General features: G+C 40.3%; 1 protein-coding gene across 1 annotated transcript in view; it reads left to right on the top strand.

Annotated features, from left to right (window-relative positions):
- The window catches only part of Ubr5 (ubiquitin protein ligase E3 component n-recognin 5), an 87,940-nt gene extending 73,152 nt beyond the window's left edge, over positions 1-14,788 (top strand). Inside the window, exons 52-59 of the mRNA XM_013512704.1 lie at positions 729-789; positions 3,142-3,317; positions 3,505-3,589; positions 5,083-5,238; positions 5,538-5,651; positions 6,912-7,056; positions 9,085-9,170; positions 13,635-14,788. Coding sequence (XP_013368158.1) covers positions 729-789; positions 3,142-3,317; positions 3,505-3,589; positions 5,083-5,238; positions 5,538-5,651; positions 6,912-7,056; positions 9,085-9,170; positions 13,635-13,847 — 1,036 coding nt within the window. The 3' untranslated portion in view covers positions 13,848-14,788. The remainder of the gene's footprint in view (positions 1-728; positions 790-3,141; positions 3,318-3,504; positions 3,590-5,082; positions 5,239-5,537; positions 5,652-6,911; positions 7,057-9,084; positions 9,171-13,634) is intronic.
- Positions 14,789-16,090: the final 1,302 nt, after the last annotated feature.

Below are 16,090 nucleotides of genomic sequence, written 5' to 3'. Positions count from 1 at the left end.
CAGTGCCAGATGTGGTGAAAAAGATGGGTGAGGACCTACAGTGATAGTTTTACGACGAGCCTGCACTTACTTGGCTGTGGAATTTACCATATTTTTCATCACTCTTCACAAAGACATAAACAGGACTGCCAGAAATGCTTCTGAAAGTCACAGCAGAGATCGGACAAGTGTGTTTGAACAGGGGCAAGGGGCTTTATTTTCCAGTGTGCCTTTTACTGTAATTTTTAAAATTTAGAAATTCACCATATATTTTGATTATACATTAAGCGTTTCATTTTAGTAGTATTTTCAGTTAAATGCAGGTAAACAATAGCGACTGTTCACTTGGCTTTGAATGGACAGTGAACCTGGTATTGTAGAATTATTAAATATGTCACAGAATTTGATTCTTGTTATCACTTCCTAAACGTTTTTGTGCTTTTGTATAATGACTGCTCTGAGCCTAATGTCCAGCACCCTGATGAAGCTGCATTTATTGTCTTAAAGCAGTGCCTGCTGCCCACGATCATGAGCTGCATATGCCGCATACAGTGGGTTTCAGAGTGTAGGTTATGGTTCCCCTGTGCCCCAGAGCTCCACTAAGGCTCGTAAGTGCCCTGGGTATTTGTTGACATCAAAATGTTCATGCATTTCTAAATTCTTATAAATGTAAACTAATATATGTTCTTGATACTAAATTCTAAATGTTCCTATTATGTGGAATGTGAAGGCTTTCCATTTGTTTTTAGGGAAAATGGAGCAGATAGTATCCTGGATCTTGGATTATTAGACTCCTCAGAAAAGGTACAGGTAAGGAATGTTTTGTTCATGTGCTAATAAGTACTTACATTTAAATTGTAAGCAAATTCAAGTAAGGGGGAGGAAAATAGGACTTAGGAAGGAACTGTGTTGCACAAGTAAAATGGATATTTACAGTAGGGAGAGAGAAGTGAAGATAAGGTACTTGGCTGTCCAATATAGAGTCAGGTAGTAAGAGTGGTGTCTTGTTCCTGCTTTTTGAGCACAGACTGAATTAAGCTTTAGTTTAGAAATGTAATGAATTGAGCAGCAGGGGAGAGGCAGTATAGAATCCCTAGGGCTTAAAAAAGCAGTTGATGGTAGCAATACCAAAAACAAACAAACACCGTAGTCTAAACAGTAAAGGGTATCTTAGGACATCAGGTGTTACCTCATGAGACACATCTCCGTTCTAAGCTACTGGAAAGCTTCCAGTGCAATCCCATTCTCACCTTAGCTTTTTGGCCATGCTAGGCATTGAATTCAGGGCCTTGTGCGTGCTAGGCAAGCACTCTGCCACTTACCTACGTCACTACCTACCCAACCTTACCTCTTTAAGTGACTGCAACTAAAAGCTTTTATACAAAGTATAAAAAAGGAACTACTTGAAAATTTTGAAAAGTAAGCAGTTTCCAACAGGTTGGAGAGGAAAGTCAGAACTTGGAAAATGCCTGATACGGTATCTTTTAAGACAGGTAGGTGAAGTGGATCCTTGTTACGCCGTCTTACTTGGAAGACAGTTAAAGCTTGGGGAATTAAACTACAGTATTTATACTGTTACTGAGTCTCACACTATCGCAAGTGGGTCCTACCCAGGGTACATCCAAACAGAACAGCATAGCCTTTACAGACTGCTTAGCACTGAAAGTCTTGTGCTACTTAAGTCTCCCCCAAACCCAACAAAACAGAAGTTTCCATATCATTTGAACATCACCCAGATTCACGACGTAATACTCGTGTCGTTGGTACTACTATTCAAAGGCCTTAAAATTATTCAACAGACAAAGAACCAGGAAAGACTGGTCAGTTCTCCTGGGGAAAAAAATCAAAAGATGGTAACAGTGATATGACCCACTTACAGAATTTTTAAAGACTTTATCTCGTGTTATATGAGAGAGTGAATGGAAGGACAAAGATTCTTACCAGAGAAATAAAGTTTAAAAGACAGAACCAAACTGGAATTTTGGAATTCAAAGTACAGAATATGAAAGAAAAAAATTCACTGGATAGGTCAATAGAAGAATCAAGGTAGCAGGAGAATGTTAGCTTACATACAGGTAGTTGGAAATTATCTCTTTGGAAGAACAGAAAAGATTTTTTAATAAGAAAGAAAACAATTTTAGGACCTGTTCGAGGACAAAGTAAAAAGCTAACTTAGGTATTTGGCACACTCAAGAGGAAGAGGAAAAAGCACTTGCTGTAGGAAGAATATTTGAAGAAAGAAAGGCTGAAAAGTAAACTTGGTGAAAGATAGTAGATTTACAGATTCAAGGGCAATGAGCTCCAAATAAGATAAACTAAAAGAAAACTAAGTTGAAAACCAGTTAGTTTTACCACATTCTTGAAAGTAGCCAAAGAAGATTGTCTTACATACAGGAAATAGTATTTTTTTAATTAAAAAAATGCATTAGCACGTTTGCAATACATAATGGTTACATGAAAATAGTATTTTACTTTTTTATTGTCTTTTTGAGACATGGTCTCACTATGCAGTTCAGGCTAGTCTTGAACTTTGTAGCCCAGGCTGGCCTAGATCTTGCAACGATCCTTCTGCCTCAGCCTCCTGAGTACTAGGATTACAGGCGTGTGCCACCATGCCCAGCTGAAAATAGTATTTTAAAAGACAGCAAATTTCTTATAAAAAAAAAAATCTATGGAGTCCTGCTGGTTGTGGAATGTTATTGGGATGGTGAAAGAATCGTCAGTCTAGAATTTTATATCCAGTGAAAATATTTTTTAGGCATTAAGGGGAAAGAAGCTGACTTGAATTTCATTTAGTGGATGTATTTATATAACAGATGTTTGTGCAGAAGGTTTAGGTATCACAGTTCTGAAAAGGTGAATTAAAAGTTTATCTTTAAGGAGGGTATAGTGGCACCCCTGTAATCTCAGCACTCAGGAGACTGAGGCAGGGAGAATTCCACTATGAGTTCAAGGCCAGCCTGGCTCTACCTCATGAATTCAAGGCCAGCCTGGACTGTAGCAAAGACCCTGCCTCAAAAAATCATGTGTAATGTTATATATGTAAATATGAATGTTGGTCTGCCTCCCAACAGAACTTTGAATGATTTCAGAGAGTAAGTTCATACATTTTGTTTTTTAAAAAATATTCCTGGGGCTTCCTCTCTGATACTCTGTCATTAGGAGAACCGAAAGCGCCATGGCTCTAGTCGAAGTGTGGTAGATATGGACTTGGATGATACAGACGATGGTGATGACAATGCACCTTTGTTTTACCAACCTGGAAAAAGAGGATTTTATACTCCAAGGCCTGGCAAAAATACGGAAGCAAGGTTGAATTGTTTCAGAAACATCGGCAGGTATATCACCGTCATCTTAACACATGGAGTTTGGAGGGAGGGTGCTGGGGCTGGGCCAGGCCTTAACCGTGAGGAGCATGCTCTCTGCCTCTGAGAGTCAGTGCCATGTGGATATTTATGTGTGTGTGTGGGGGTTATGTATCTTGAATTATTTTTTAATTTAAATCTTGTCTGCTTTTATGTTTAGGATTCTTGGACTATGTCTGTTGCAGAATGAACTGTGTCCTATCACATTGAATAGACATGTCATTAAAGTGCTGCTTGGTAGAAAAGTAAGTATTTTTGATGAACTTGACAGATTGTACAGTTCCAAAAATTTTCTTTTATGAAATACGCCAATGCTAGCACACTGCTTATAATACTCACAATTAAATTTTGAAGCGTTATAGTCATTATAATTTGCAAACACTTAATGCCATAGGCCCGTTGTCCAGCTAAGGGGAGGTGGCTGGCCTAGTTGGGTGGCACCACAGGTGGGCTTGGGGCCAGCAGCCTTCCTCCTGTGGCCTACCAAGTGTTTCTGCCACTTCGGGCCTGTTTCTTATAGAACGCTAAAGAGACAACATTGTGCCTGGCAAATCATAACACTCAATAAATTTTATCTATTATAGTTAGTTGCAGCAGGTGACAGTGGAGAATATAAGTAGTTCTGAAAAGGGTATTCCAGCTTCAAAATACATATTAAGATTCTTGTGGGTGGCACATAAAGGAATGTAAAAAAATGTAGAATGGCATGCTTGGTATTTAGCCTTTGGTGATGGAATTAGCTTAATTTCGTCGTGTTTTAGTAGCCTGATAGCTTACACATTCCTTACCATGGGAGAGGGGAGAAAAACCTTTAAAATTAATATATAATGCTAATTGTGCAGCTTTTGATGTAAAAAAATTTTCTAAAGAAGTTACTTGACACAAAATAGTGAAATACTAGTCTTAAGAGTGCATATCACAAGCTAGGGATATAGCTCAGTGGCACAGCATCTGCCTGGCAAGGGTGAGGTCGCAAATTCAATTCCTGGTACAACAAACAAACAATCTTAGTATTCCAACTAAAATGTTCTTGTGTAAAGAACTAGATTCAAAGCTGTTAACATAGTGAGTGTTTTTTTTTTTTGTTTTTTTTTTTGTAAGCAGTAGTAGGGATTAAACCCAAGACCTTCACATTGAGCTGTATCCCTAGGCCTTTTTTTTTATGTTGAGACAGGGTCTTGCTAAGTCGCTGAATTGCCCAGGGTAGATTCAAACTTGGAGTCCTTTTGCCTTAGCCTCTCCAAGTGTGGGATTACAGGCTTTGTCATCATGTGCAGTTTACCCTGAGGCTTTACCGGGTTAGTGACTAGCAAATCCATCCCAGTTTAATTCAGTGATGTGGCATGTTAGTGACTTTGTTTCAGTATCATATTTACCATCAGGATTTAATCTACATTTTGTGATTATTGTCCAGAGCAAACAGTCTGTGTGTCTGCTTCAGAGCTCGCTGCTACATAGCAGTAATGTTCAGTAAGTTGTACTGGCTTTTGAAATACATGTTGGAACTTGAAACACATCATTGGCTTTAAATTTTTTCAGTAAATAACTCTCTGTACTTTGAAAATTAAATGACTGTCCAAGCCAAAGATTTATTCAACTTTACTGCTTTAAAGCAGCTTCACATATGTAGTGGGAAATTTTCTGTCATTGTACCTTCAGATTAGATAAAATATCATAATGGCTATGGATTTTGTGAAGTTTTTCTTAATTGAGTCTCATGGCTACTTTCTGTTCTTAGGTCAATTGGCACGATTTTGCTTTCTTTGATCCTGTAATGTATGAGAGCTTGCGGCAGCTAATCCTTGCTTCCCAGAGTTCAGACGCAGATGCTGTCTTTTCAGCGATGGATTTGGCATTTGCAATTGACCTGTGTAAAGAAGAGGGTGGAGGACAGGTAGAGCAAATGCATGGTTTTCAGATTCTGGCAGGAGAAATAACTCCTTTGTCATGCTTCTTTGAAAGGGCTGGTGTGAATTCATGTGAAGAAAGAGGAGTGTGCATGGTAGATGGGGTGTGTGTGTGTAGGGGGATCAGGAGGCAGGAGGAAGCTGAGGGGGAGGGGCTTCTGTTCTTAGGCTTAAAATGTTACTCGTCAAATATTTATCAGATAGAGCTGTCTTTAGATTTTGAAATTCTAGGAAATAGTTTTGTGTACTGTTACACCTTTAAATGTCATTGCCAACTTTTTCACAGGTTGAGCTCATTCCTAATGGTGTTAATATCCCAGTCACGCCCCAGAACGTGTACGAGTACGTGCGCAAATATGCAGAGCACAGAATGCTGGTGGTTGCAGAACAGCCATTGCATGTGAGTGCCTTGTAGAAGCCGGTGTCATGTGTCCTTATGTGTGGTAAACTAGCTCACTCTCCTCACCTTATCATCTGCAAAAACCCAGAATTTTCAGAGCAAAATAAATTGTAAATCAGACAAATTATACCTTACTCTGAGAGTCCAGACCTCAAGAGTACTCAAAAGTACTCAAAAGTACTCACTCTCTTTTGGTTAGAACTGCTTGGACAAGCCATGTGATCATTGGACAGTGGCTTTGGTGAACAAATTTGGGAAGGATGCCTGTGGTTGAGGTGGAGGACCCACCTCCACAAGACCGTGGGTGATGTGCTGGGTATTAAGTATTTCTGCTCCTCGTGATGGATAAACTGCAGGCCTGGAGTCATGCGGTCGGAGTTCAGGCCCATGGCCTGCTGTCCTGTAGCTGGCTGTGTGACACCAGCAGAGCCCTTAAACTCTGTGCCTTGGTTCCTTTCTCTGCAGAACGCAGAGTACATGATGACTGTATTATATAAGCTTGTGCTGCTGACAGGCCTAGACACAGGCTGGATCTGGGCCCCAGCTCTCTGCACACCCGCCACCAAGAGCACAGCGGAAACCCATACAAACAGGAAAATGAGTTTATTCGCAATTTGGCCAGATTGGGAGAGCAGCTAGCCTACTGCCCTTCCAGCACGAAGAAGCACTCCAGGTCATAGCCAGAAAAGAGCCATGGGTAGATCACATGGTTGGCCTAGAGGGTCAGAAGTGTCTGTCCTCTGCAGCAGCAGGCCTGTGGTAGGGGCGGTTTACACTCACTTAAGAAAGCTAGAGAACCACGATATATCTCTCAAAAGAAAAAAAATCATTTTTATGTTTCCATTACAGCACTTGGAACAATTCCTGGCAAACAGTAGCTTTTCAGTAAGCTTCTGGGTTTTGATTTGGGTCTGGGAGGTTTGTTGGTGTGATTATTATGTATTGCCCAGGAGGCAGACAGGGTAACACTTGAGACACACTGCAGCTGTTCTCAGTGACTGGAAGCTGCTGGAGTGTGCCCCACACAGCACTGTGTCCCTGTGAGCCTGTCGTGTGTTCTCCACACCTCGCTCCCTTTGCCTTTTGCTTGTGAATCTGTTCAGAAGAAATTCAAAACACTTAACTTTTTTCTGTTTTAAGGTGGAAATTAACGTTTTTAGAGAAGCCTGTGAAAATTAGATGTTGAGCTTTAACAACATAAATACTGCTAGAAAATAAAGTGCTAGATTGTAATAAAAAGTAACTTTTTAAATTTTCCAGGCGATGAGGAAAGGTTTACTAGATGTGCTTCCAAAAAATTCATTAGAAGATTTAACAGCGGAAGATTTTAGGCTTTTGGTAAATGGTTGTGGTGAAGTTAACGTGCAAATGTTGATCAGCTTCACGTCTTTCAATGATGAATCAGGTAATAATTTGTTTACATGTTTGAGGGATAAACTGCTCAATTTGGTCAGCATTTTCTGAGTTTCTAGTTCTTAGATCTGCTTACAGGGCCTGGAAAGTACTTGGTGAACAGAAGCACTGTCAAGGTACACAGGCATCTATGTGTCACGAGAAAAGGACCTAGGAAGGTTTTTTTCGTTTTTTTTTTTCTGTCTTTTTGAGACAGGGTCTCGCTTTGCAGTTCAGGCTGGCCTTGATCTCACTTTGTAACCCAGGCTGGTCTCAAACTTGACAACGATCCTCCTGCCTCAGCCTCCTGAGTGCTAGGATTATAGGCATGCGCCACCACGCCCAGCATTTTGTATTATATTTAAAGGTCTAACTAAACAAAATATTTTGAAGGCTTAACATTAGCTTAATATTTGTAGGTTTTAAAGAACATGTTTTAAAAGAATACAAATAAAAAGTATTTGTGAACAGCCAGGCTTGGTGGCACATGCCTATGATCCCAGCACTCGGGAGGCTGAGGCAGTAGGATCACTGCAAGTTCAAGACGAGTCTGGGCTATATAGCAAGACCTCATCTCAGAAAAACTAACAGAAAAATTATTTGTGAATAAAAGGTTTATACTGAGTAAGAAAAAATAATCCATGTGATAATTCTATTGGTTCTCCTATTCATGTCCCTTAAACTCCACTGAAGAATTTGATTGCATGATGTTTATTTGGTAGAGGTGCCACCTACGTCCCACTTAAAAAAGGGCACACAAATATATGTAGAATCAAAGGAAGTCAGAGTAATTCTCCTAGAACAAGCTTTATCTCTAGTGTTTGATTTGCTCTGCAATTCCATTTTTAAAGTCCTTGAGAGTAGAAATCGTTTTTAACTGTGCCTGTCCTGTAAAACATTGGAAGATCTACACGTTCACCCTGAAAGGGTTATACTTACAGTCCAAGATTATTACATACATAAAGATGTCAATTTTTTCCTTTTGTATTTTGTTTTAAATACAGCCAGAGCCTGCCAAGTGTGGTGGCGCACACCTGTTATCCCAGCACTTGGGAGACAGGCAGGTGGATTCCTGTGAGTTCGAGGTCAGCCTAGCCTTTGTAGTGAGTTTAAGCCCAGCCTGAACTACACAGTGAGACCCTGTCTCAAGAAAAAATAAAATCAGTTCCTCTGTAAATACAGCCAGAAGGTGGTACATACCTGTAACCCTAGCACTCGGGAGGCTGAGGCAGGAGGATTGTTGTGAGTTCGAGGCCAGCCTGAAATGCATAGTGAAACCTTGTCTCAAAAAGGCCAAAAAAAAAAAAAATCAAAAAAAAAACCCAAGCAAACAAAACTAAATACAGCCAGAAAATTTAATATGGGCAAATTTTATTTTTTTCTTTGTCCTTGGGGCTAAATAATAGGTTATTCCACTACTACTTTTTAATGTAGTTTTCCTGTTTTTCTGTTTTTTGAGACAGGGTCTTGCTATGTAGTTCAAGCTGGTCTTCCAACTCACTGTGTAGCCCAGGCTGGCCTCAGCCTTCAGAGTACAGGCATTATCAGGGTGCAGAACCATGCCTGGCTAGTTTTCAATACTTAAAAGAATTTCTCATTTTTAAATAAGAAATCTAGAAAGAAAAGCAAGCCATTTAAAGAAACCGCCTGCAGCTCTGTGAACAGCACAGGCATCATGGGAAGGTTTCTAGAAAAATAATCTCTGGGGTCCCCTCCTCACCATCACATTCAGTAAATAAATGGGATTCTGCGTTTTGAAGAGGTCCCACCGGACATAAACTCACTGGGAAGTCCTGGGTGAGGCACGAGGATCATCTTGATTGCAGTGCGCTTGCTCTGAGGTCACATCATTGCCAGGTGGGTGGCTGCTGGCCGTCTTCAGTAAGGACTGACCAGCCAGCTGCAGAGGGCTCGATTATGCAGGTGGTCCTAATTTCCTGTATTAGGAATCAGACGTCCCTCAGGTCTTAAGTACCATCTTCATTTTGCATAAAACGTTCAGCAATATTCTGAAACTCAGTATGCTATGCTTTATTTTTAGGAGAAAATGCAGAGAAACTCTTGCAATTCAAGCGCTGGTTTTGGTCAATAGTTGAGAAGATGAGCATGACAGAACGACAAGACCTGGTGAGTTTACAGCTTCACCAGCTTCGTAAAAGGAAATACAGGGTTTTTCATTGGTGGTGGCGTTTTTGGTTTTGTTTTGTGCTCGGAAGGAACCAAGGGTGTTAAGCTCATCTTCTACCATGAGCTCTTCTCTCAATTGTACACTCCTGCATATGACAGGAACTTTTGATCTAAGTTCGTGAGAGTTAGTCACTTTAATTAGGATAGAGAAATGATAGGTCAGAGGTGAAAGGCATTTTTTTTACTCTGTAACAACAGAATACCTGAAGTACTATTAAACTTTGAAGTGTGTTGTAGCTATTGACATGCTGTCGTTAGTCTTAAAGGATAATACCAGCTTATGTTACCGGTTCCCCTCAAATCGTGGGGGGTGCCTGAAACCAGCAATCATATCCAGCCCTAGAACAAATGGCTTTTCCATCTTAATGAAGCATTTACCATGAACTGTATCTGTAACTTGTACAGCTTAGGGTACAGTAGCACAAGACTGTGGATCTCTCTCGCTCACTGCACAGTTTCTGGATAGAACTCTTCCTGCTGAAGAGCTTAGCCACCTCAGCACACAGTGGTTTTCTTCTTAAGTCAGGAGTGTTGACATTTCTGCTTAACACATTCCTGCCAGCTTGGACCACTGGTGGTACAAATGGATCTAAGTACTTTCATTGTTCTTGTTACTTATAAGATTAAAAAGTCTATAAATGGACCGAATCTAGCTAGTTGAATTCGAATAATTATTGCTCAAATAGAGATATTAATACTATTCATAGCAATTAAAAATTATTAGTCAATAGATTTATTAATTTCATTAATGAAATTTATATTTGGGAGTAGTTCATCAATAATTAACATGTTTATAATGGGGCTGTAATTGTTAGTCCCATGGCTGGGTAGTTCTGATTTGAATTCTGATGTTAACAAGCAAACCACCAAGGTGCCTGAGGGGACGGTCTTACAGGTTTGGTGTATATAATGTGCATTTGTAACTCCTGTACCACAAATTTGCTGGATTACAATTTGTTGTTGTTGTTGTTTCTTGATTTTTTTCCCCATACCGGGAACCGAACTCACGACCTTGCGCTTGCCAGGCAGGCGCTGTGCCGCTGCATTACATCCCCAGCCCCCTGGATTACAATTTTTATACCATTTTAATGTTTTCCTTAAGGAACTTTAAGGATGGCATCTGGTGTGCTAACTCAGTGCCTTTGTTTGCCTTATTGTAAGCAAAGACCCCTGAGAAGCGGTACCAGCTGCCCGATGGGATGGTCGTGTGGGCCACAGGTAGTTCGACTGGCAGGAATAAGTGCATTCAGTTCGAGCCACGTGGCAGCGAGGCGTGTGAACTATGGCCCCTTCTGGAATGTGTTAAAAGCAGCATTTTATGGCTTCTGTTTGGCATATCTGAAAGTCCAGAATTACTGTTCTTATGGGCCATTACATAAAGTAAGATTTGAACACAAGCCTTGTGACAGTCAGTTGGGTACCCCAGATGGCTAGTAGGTGACTAAACAGTGAGCTGTGTGTATAGAATGCATGTGCTGGACAGAGGGATGCCACAATTTACAGTGTATTAATTGTTCATTCCTGGAATTTCCCATGTAATTTTTTTGGACATGGTTTGACCACTGGTAGCACAACCACAGGAAAAGGAGCACTGCGCATGGAGGGGTGCTGGGTAGCACATAGATTCAGAGCTGGAATGGCTCACATGCTCTTCTTCATATGTACACACCCTCCATCTGCGCAGCCAGTAGGAAACTTAGGCAAAGTTGTTAATACTATCTTGGTATCTGTGTAGTAAGAGGAAGTAGCTTCTTTGTGATATGTAGGTGTTAAATCTCTTATTTCGCTCCTACTCACTGTTAGCAGAGCCTCAGTCCACTTAGAATTAGAAGTTCGACAGTGGGAACTTTGATCTTTGTGAACGATCTCAGTGGAGTCTGCGCGGCCTTGGGCGTGCGCATAGCAGATGAGCTTTCTCGGCGTCTCCCAGGCAGTCTGCCGCAGATTGGAAGCAGAAATGGGAGGGCAGAGAGCTGTCTACTCACCTTTTTCAGGGGCCCGTGCAGCCACCCCTGACTTGACAAGCCTCAGCTCCTAGTGCACTAAGCCAGACCCCTCATGACTGTGCTCAGATGACCCTGCTTCTAGTGTAGCTTCTGTTTTACTTGCGGGGGTGGGGTGGGGGTGTGTTACTGATACTTGTGCAGGAAAGCCAGATTTACAGGTCCTGTTCACTCTACGTTGTGTGAGGAGCGCTTTGGGGAGGGGACGCTTGCTTTCAGCATTCCTGATTCTTCCCTGGGCTCCGGGGCTGTCGTGGGGGACAAGTGGCACTGCGGTGCTGGCTGCTACCTGGCTCCATTCTTGACTTAGCCATCCTGGTAACTGGAGTTAGGTCATTCCTCAGTTACGTTTGCTGTAGCAGTTGGTCATCATTTAACTTTCTGGCTATACGGCCCCTGAGGTCTGCACTAGTGCCAGTGGCCTCCCTGTTCCTGTTGGTCCAGGATCACCTGAATAGTTTATTTGGATTCTGTCACCTGTCAGTCTTTGAATTCAGGGCACCTTGAGTGTAGAAACCCAAATCAAATTTGTATGACCTATCATGGCTGTTCTGACTGTTCTGTTTTTATCTATTCCCCCGCTGTAATCTTCTCATATCTTTGTACCAGTACATCTTAAGTTCAGTCAATTAAGTTAAATCTTACTCTGGTTTCTTCCTTATACTGGAAGAAAAATTTGCTAATTATTCACTGGTAGAAAAAAAAAAAAACATTAACTTCAGTAAGAGCCTCAGAATTTCCTATAACCAGCTTTAATGTGTGAGCCTCACTCTTTAAAATGTCTGATGAAAATCCACTTGTAGGATATAAGCAACACCCTTCTTTTACTCTATTTTGGTTTCTTTTTTCCTTTTTTTTTTTTTTTTAAAGACAAGGTCTCACTGTGTAGTTCCAGCTGGCTTTGAAGAACTCAATAGGTAGTCCAGGCTGGCCTTGCACTCAGTGATCCTCCTGCCTCAGCTTCCTGAGTGGTGGCATGTGCCCCCACATCTGATGCTCTTTCTGTTTGGCAGACTGTCTTATCCTGATGTGCTGAAGGCTAGGAGCTTGACACACAGGAGTATAATAGGCTTTTCCCACACAGTTCTCCTGTGAATTGCTGCTGTGTAAGATTACAGAGTTTCCAGGACTACATCGTATGTTTCCCTCTTAAAGAGCAAAGAGCACAATTCACTAATAAAAGTCTGAAAAGTCTGCCTATATTTTTCTTTCGACTTCTTGAAGGTTGAGTAATGTACTCATCTTCCCTGAACACATAAACTCTTAGAGCTTCTTTTTCGTCTGTAAAGTAAGTGGTTTGGAACAGCTTTTTTTGCAGTTCTTTAAGTTGTTTGTTGTTGTTGTGTTGTTTGAAACAGGGTCTTGCTGTGTAAGTCAGGCTGGCCTTGAACTCATTACATAGTTCAGGCTGGCCTCAAACTCATGGTGACCCTCCTGCCTCAGCCTCCTAAGTGCTGAGATTACAGGTGCGCCACCATGCCCGGCTTATTTGAGGATTTTGTCGGCACTACTTTTTAGGACAGCTTCCCCTTCTCTCCCCATTCCCTTCTGTAGAATTCTGTATGAGGTTTCTCATACAATAGTGTTTCAGGAAATACTCAGAAAGACTTTTCCTCGGTTCTTGAAGTTTTTTAAAAAGTAGAACTTAACATTTATTGACCACCATTTGTTTACTCAGTATTAGAGAAAATAAACATAATAAAAATCAATGTTAGTATGGTTTATTGTATGAATTTTGATATAGAGTTGATATTACCCAAAACTTAACTATGAAATTGTTTTGTGCCATAATGTAGCACTGATAATACAGAGTTTTTGCCCCTAGTAGATAAAAGGCAGAATAACTGTTTTAGGTGACTTATGTGTGTGCTGAGCCTAGACCTGTCATCTTTTATTTTGGGAATGTGTGTCATTTTCCACTGATAGATTCTCTATGGAATGTAGCCACAGAAAAGGACCTTAGAAGCCAGCCGTGTTGGTGCGTGCTTATAATCCCAGCTATTTAGGAGGCTGAGGCAGGAGGACTACAAGTTCAAGGTTAGCCTGGGCAGCTTAGTATATGACCCTATACTCAAAATGTTTTTTTACAAGGGCTAGGAATATAGCTCAGTGTTAGGGTGTTTTCCCTTAGAGACATTTGGTTAAATAGTTTCCTGTTCAGAGGAGATAACTGAGCTTCTGAGACAAAGTTCCTTTTTTCACTGAGTGTGAGTGACATTTGCTAACCCTGCCTACACCCTTCCCCCCATGGCTCTTTGTTAGGACAAGAGAGTAAATTTAAAAACCATTTCAAAGTAATAAAGCATCTGTCGTTTTTGATGTAAGAATGGAGCTCTGTATCTGTAAGGGTTTGGTGCCAACCGATAAAGGCAGAAGTTGTGATTCCTGTGTTCTTGTTCAGGTTTACTTTTGGACGTCAAGCCCGTCACTGCCGGCGAGTGAAGAAGGGTTCCAGCCTATGCCCTCGATCACAATCAGACCTCCAGACGACCAACATCTTCCTACTGCGAACACTTGCATTTCTCGACTTTATGTCCCACTCTATTCCTCTAAACAGATTCTCAAACAGAAATTGCTACTTGCCATTAAGACCAAGAATTTTGGTTTTGTGTAGAGTATAAAGTGTGTAATGCTGTGTAATATTACTAGCTAATTTTGTAGATTTTTTTCCATTTGTCTATAAAAATTTACAGAAGTTAATGCTGTCATGCCCCCGGTGATACCGTAAGGAGATTAAATGCAGACATTCCTTGTTGAGTTTGTAGCTTACAGGCCTGAGGAGCACTAGCAACATTCGGTTAAGCTGTTTGCTAGCCACCAACTTCTGGGTCAACCCCAGCCAAAGAGGACAGCAGAACAACATGATTTACACTGTGATTTATCTTTTTGCTGAGGGGAAAAAATGTAAAATGTTCTGAAAATTCACTGCTGCCTTTGTGGAAAGTTCAGCAGAGGTTCTTGTATAGAGGGTTAGGGAATTTCAAAATAAAAAATTACGTATGTTCTGTGTTTTCATTTTAACTTCTTTATGTGTTTAATTTGTGATGGGCTGCAGTTGTGTATTATGTATCTAGAACTTGTAAAAAGTTCTTGACGTTCAGATCTTAGAGATGAAATCACTTTTAGCTCTACAGACCACTTCTGTGGGGCTTATTTCAGCTGCATTGCGATCTAGGCTATTAAGTGATACCCCCAGTATTTTGCATGCATTTGTTCATTTGGGTGAGGGCACTTTTGTGTACATACAGTGGGGCCAGTGCACAGTACTTCCCACCACTGCCTCTCGGTTGTCTCCCTGTTGCGATGCAGCCAGGCAGGTGGCTACTGCACTTCAGTTATAACAGACATTTGTACCCAGGGACCCTCTCAGTTATGTAAACAGCCTGGGCACTTTCTGATAACTGTAAAATGTTTTATAAGATAATGATTATTGAAAATACATTTTGGAAAATTTTAAATGTTCATGCGCAGCATAACTACTTTTGTATCTAGCCTTTTTTAAGTATCTTGTTACATTTACTTTTTTAAATAAATTACAGAAGAAATGTCAAGTAACATTGAAGAAACAATAGTTTTTATTTATATAGTTGTACATTTTTAAACTAAGGGCAATACACTGACATGTTACGTGGATAAAAATTTTGATTTAAAGAACTTAGGGCCGGGGATATAGCTCAGTAGCAGAGTGCTTGCCTGGCAAGTGCAAGGTCCTGAGTTCAATTCCCGGTACCAAAAAGTCCCCCCCAAAACTGAAAGTTTATATGCACCTGGACTGTAACAAACAGAAGAAAATCAGTCCACATTTTACAGTTAGCAGAGAATCCTAAATGGCACTTGGCCTAGCCACCTTTTCTTTTAACAAACAGGGCAAGTGAAGTGTGACCATTTCTTGGCATGGGAAACCTAACTTGTAACTAAATGACAGGTTCCTTTTTGATGATCCAGGAATTATGTATCCTATGACCAGTATCCCTGAATTCTTGTGGCTTTAGTAGAATTTATTAAGTGGTATAGTAAGGAACACTTTTCTTCACTAAGACTTAAACTAGTCACTTTACATATTAAAAACAAAAAGAGAAATTCTCTTAGACACTCCTGTGTAGGACTTGTGGCTCAACCGTTTTCACGTTCAAGAGCACCATGGTTTTTTTACATAACTTCCTTTACAGGACTGAACGTCGTGACACTCAGCCTGTTGGCACTAAACATTTAAAACAGAATGAGAGCAGTCGACGCACTGTATTACTTAAAACTCATACAGTAACACACCGTATTAGGTATGTGTAAACTAGCCAAAGTGAGACGTTGGTTTTTCTGTCTAATGCTATTTCTAAATAAGTGAAATAGTAATTAGATTAAGAGCTGATCAGCATCAGTGTGTTTGAAAGACAAAATTTATGTCACCTTAACTTCTGTATGCACACAATGGGATTGATGAAATATTACATGAGAAACATACGATTAGGACATTTGAAACCCTAATTGTGAATTTATTTTTAATAGTTATCGAAAGAATGAAAATATTTAATGCACAATGTCTTAAGTCTTCCTAAATCAAGATTTTGGTTAAAATGCTTTTATTAATATTAAAAGCAGAATTTTTTTTAAAGTAAAGCTTAAAATGGTTCTAAATGTAAAATAAACTCATGTAAAATAAAGTTCTCTCTTAGTCTTGTTTAGTGATTAAATATAATAGATTTGGAAAAGCTTAGGAAAAGAATACCAAGAATGAACTTTACGACTGTAGGAGTTTTCAAAGTTTGATACTTCTACTCTTTCTCTCCTCTCTTTTTCAATCTGCATATTACGACTAGCCAGTATAGGGACTTACTGGGAAGACTTGAGAGTGTTTTTCAT

Source organism: Chinchilla lanigera, unplaced genomic scaffold (genome assembly GCF_000276665.1).
Source record: "Chinchilla lanigera isolate Chin_1 unplaced genomic scaffold, ChiLan1.0 scaffold00016, whole genome shotgun sequence".
Taxonomy (NCBI): domain Eukaryota; kingdom Metazoa; phylum Chordata; class Mammalia; order Rodentia; family Chinchillidae; genus Chinchilla; species Chinchilla lanigera.
The sequence above is the reverse complement of the archived record's forward strand: the minus strand, read 5'-3'. Positions and strand labels throughout refer to the sequence as shown.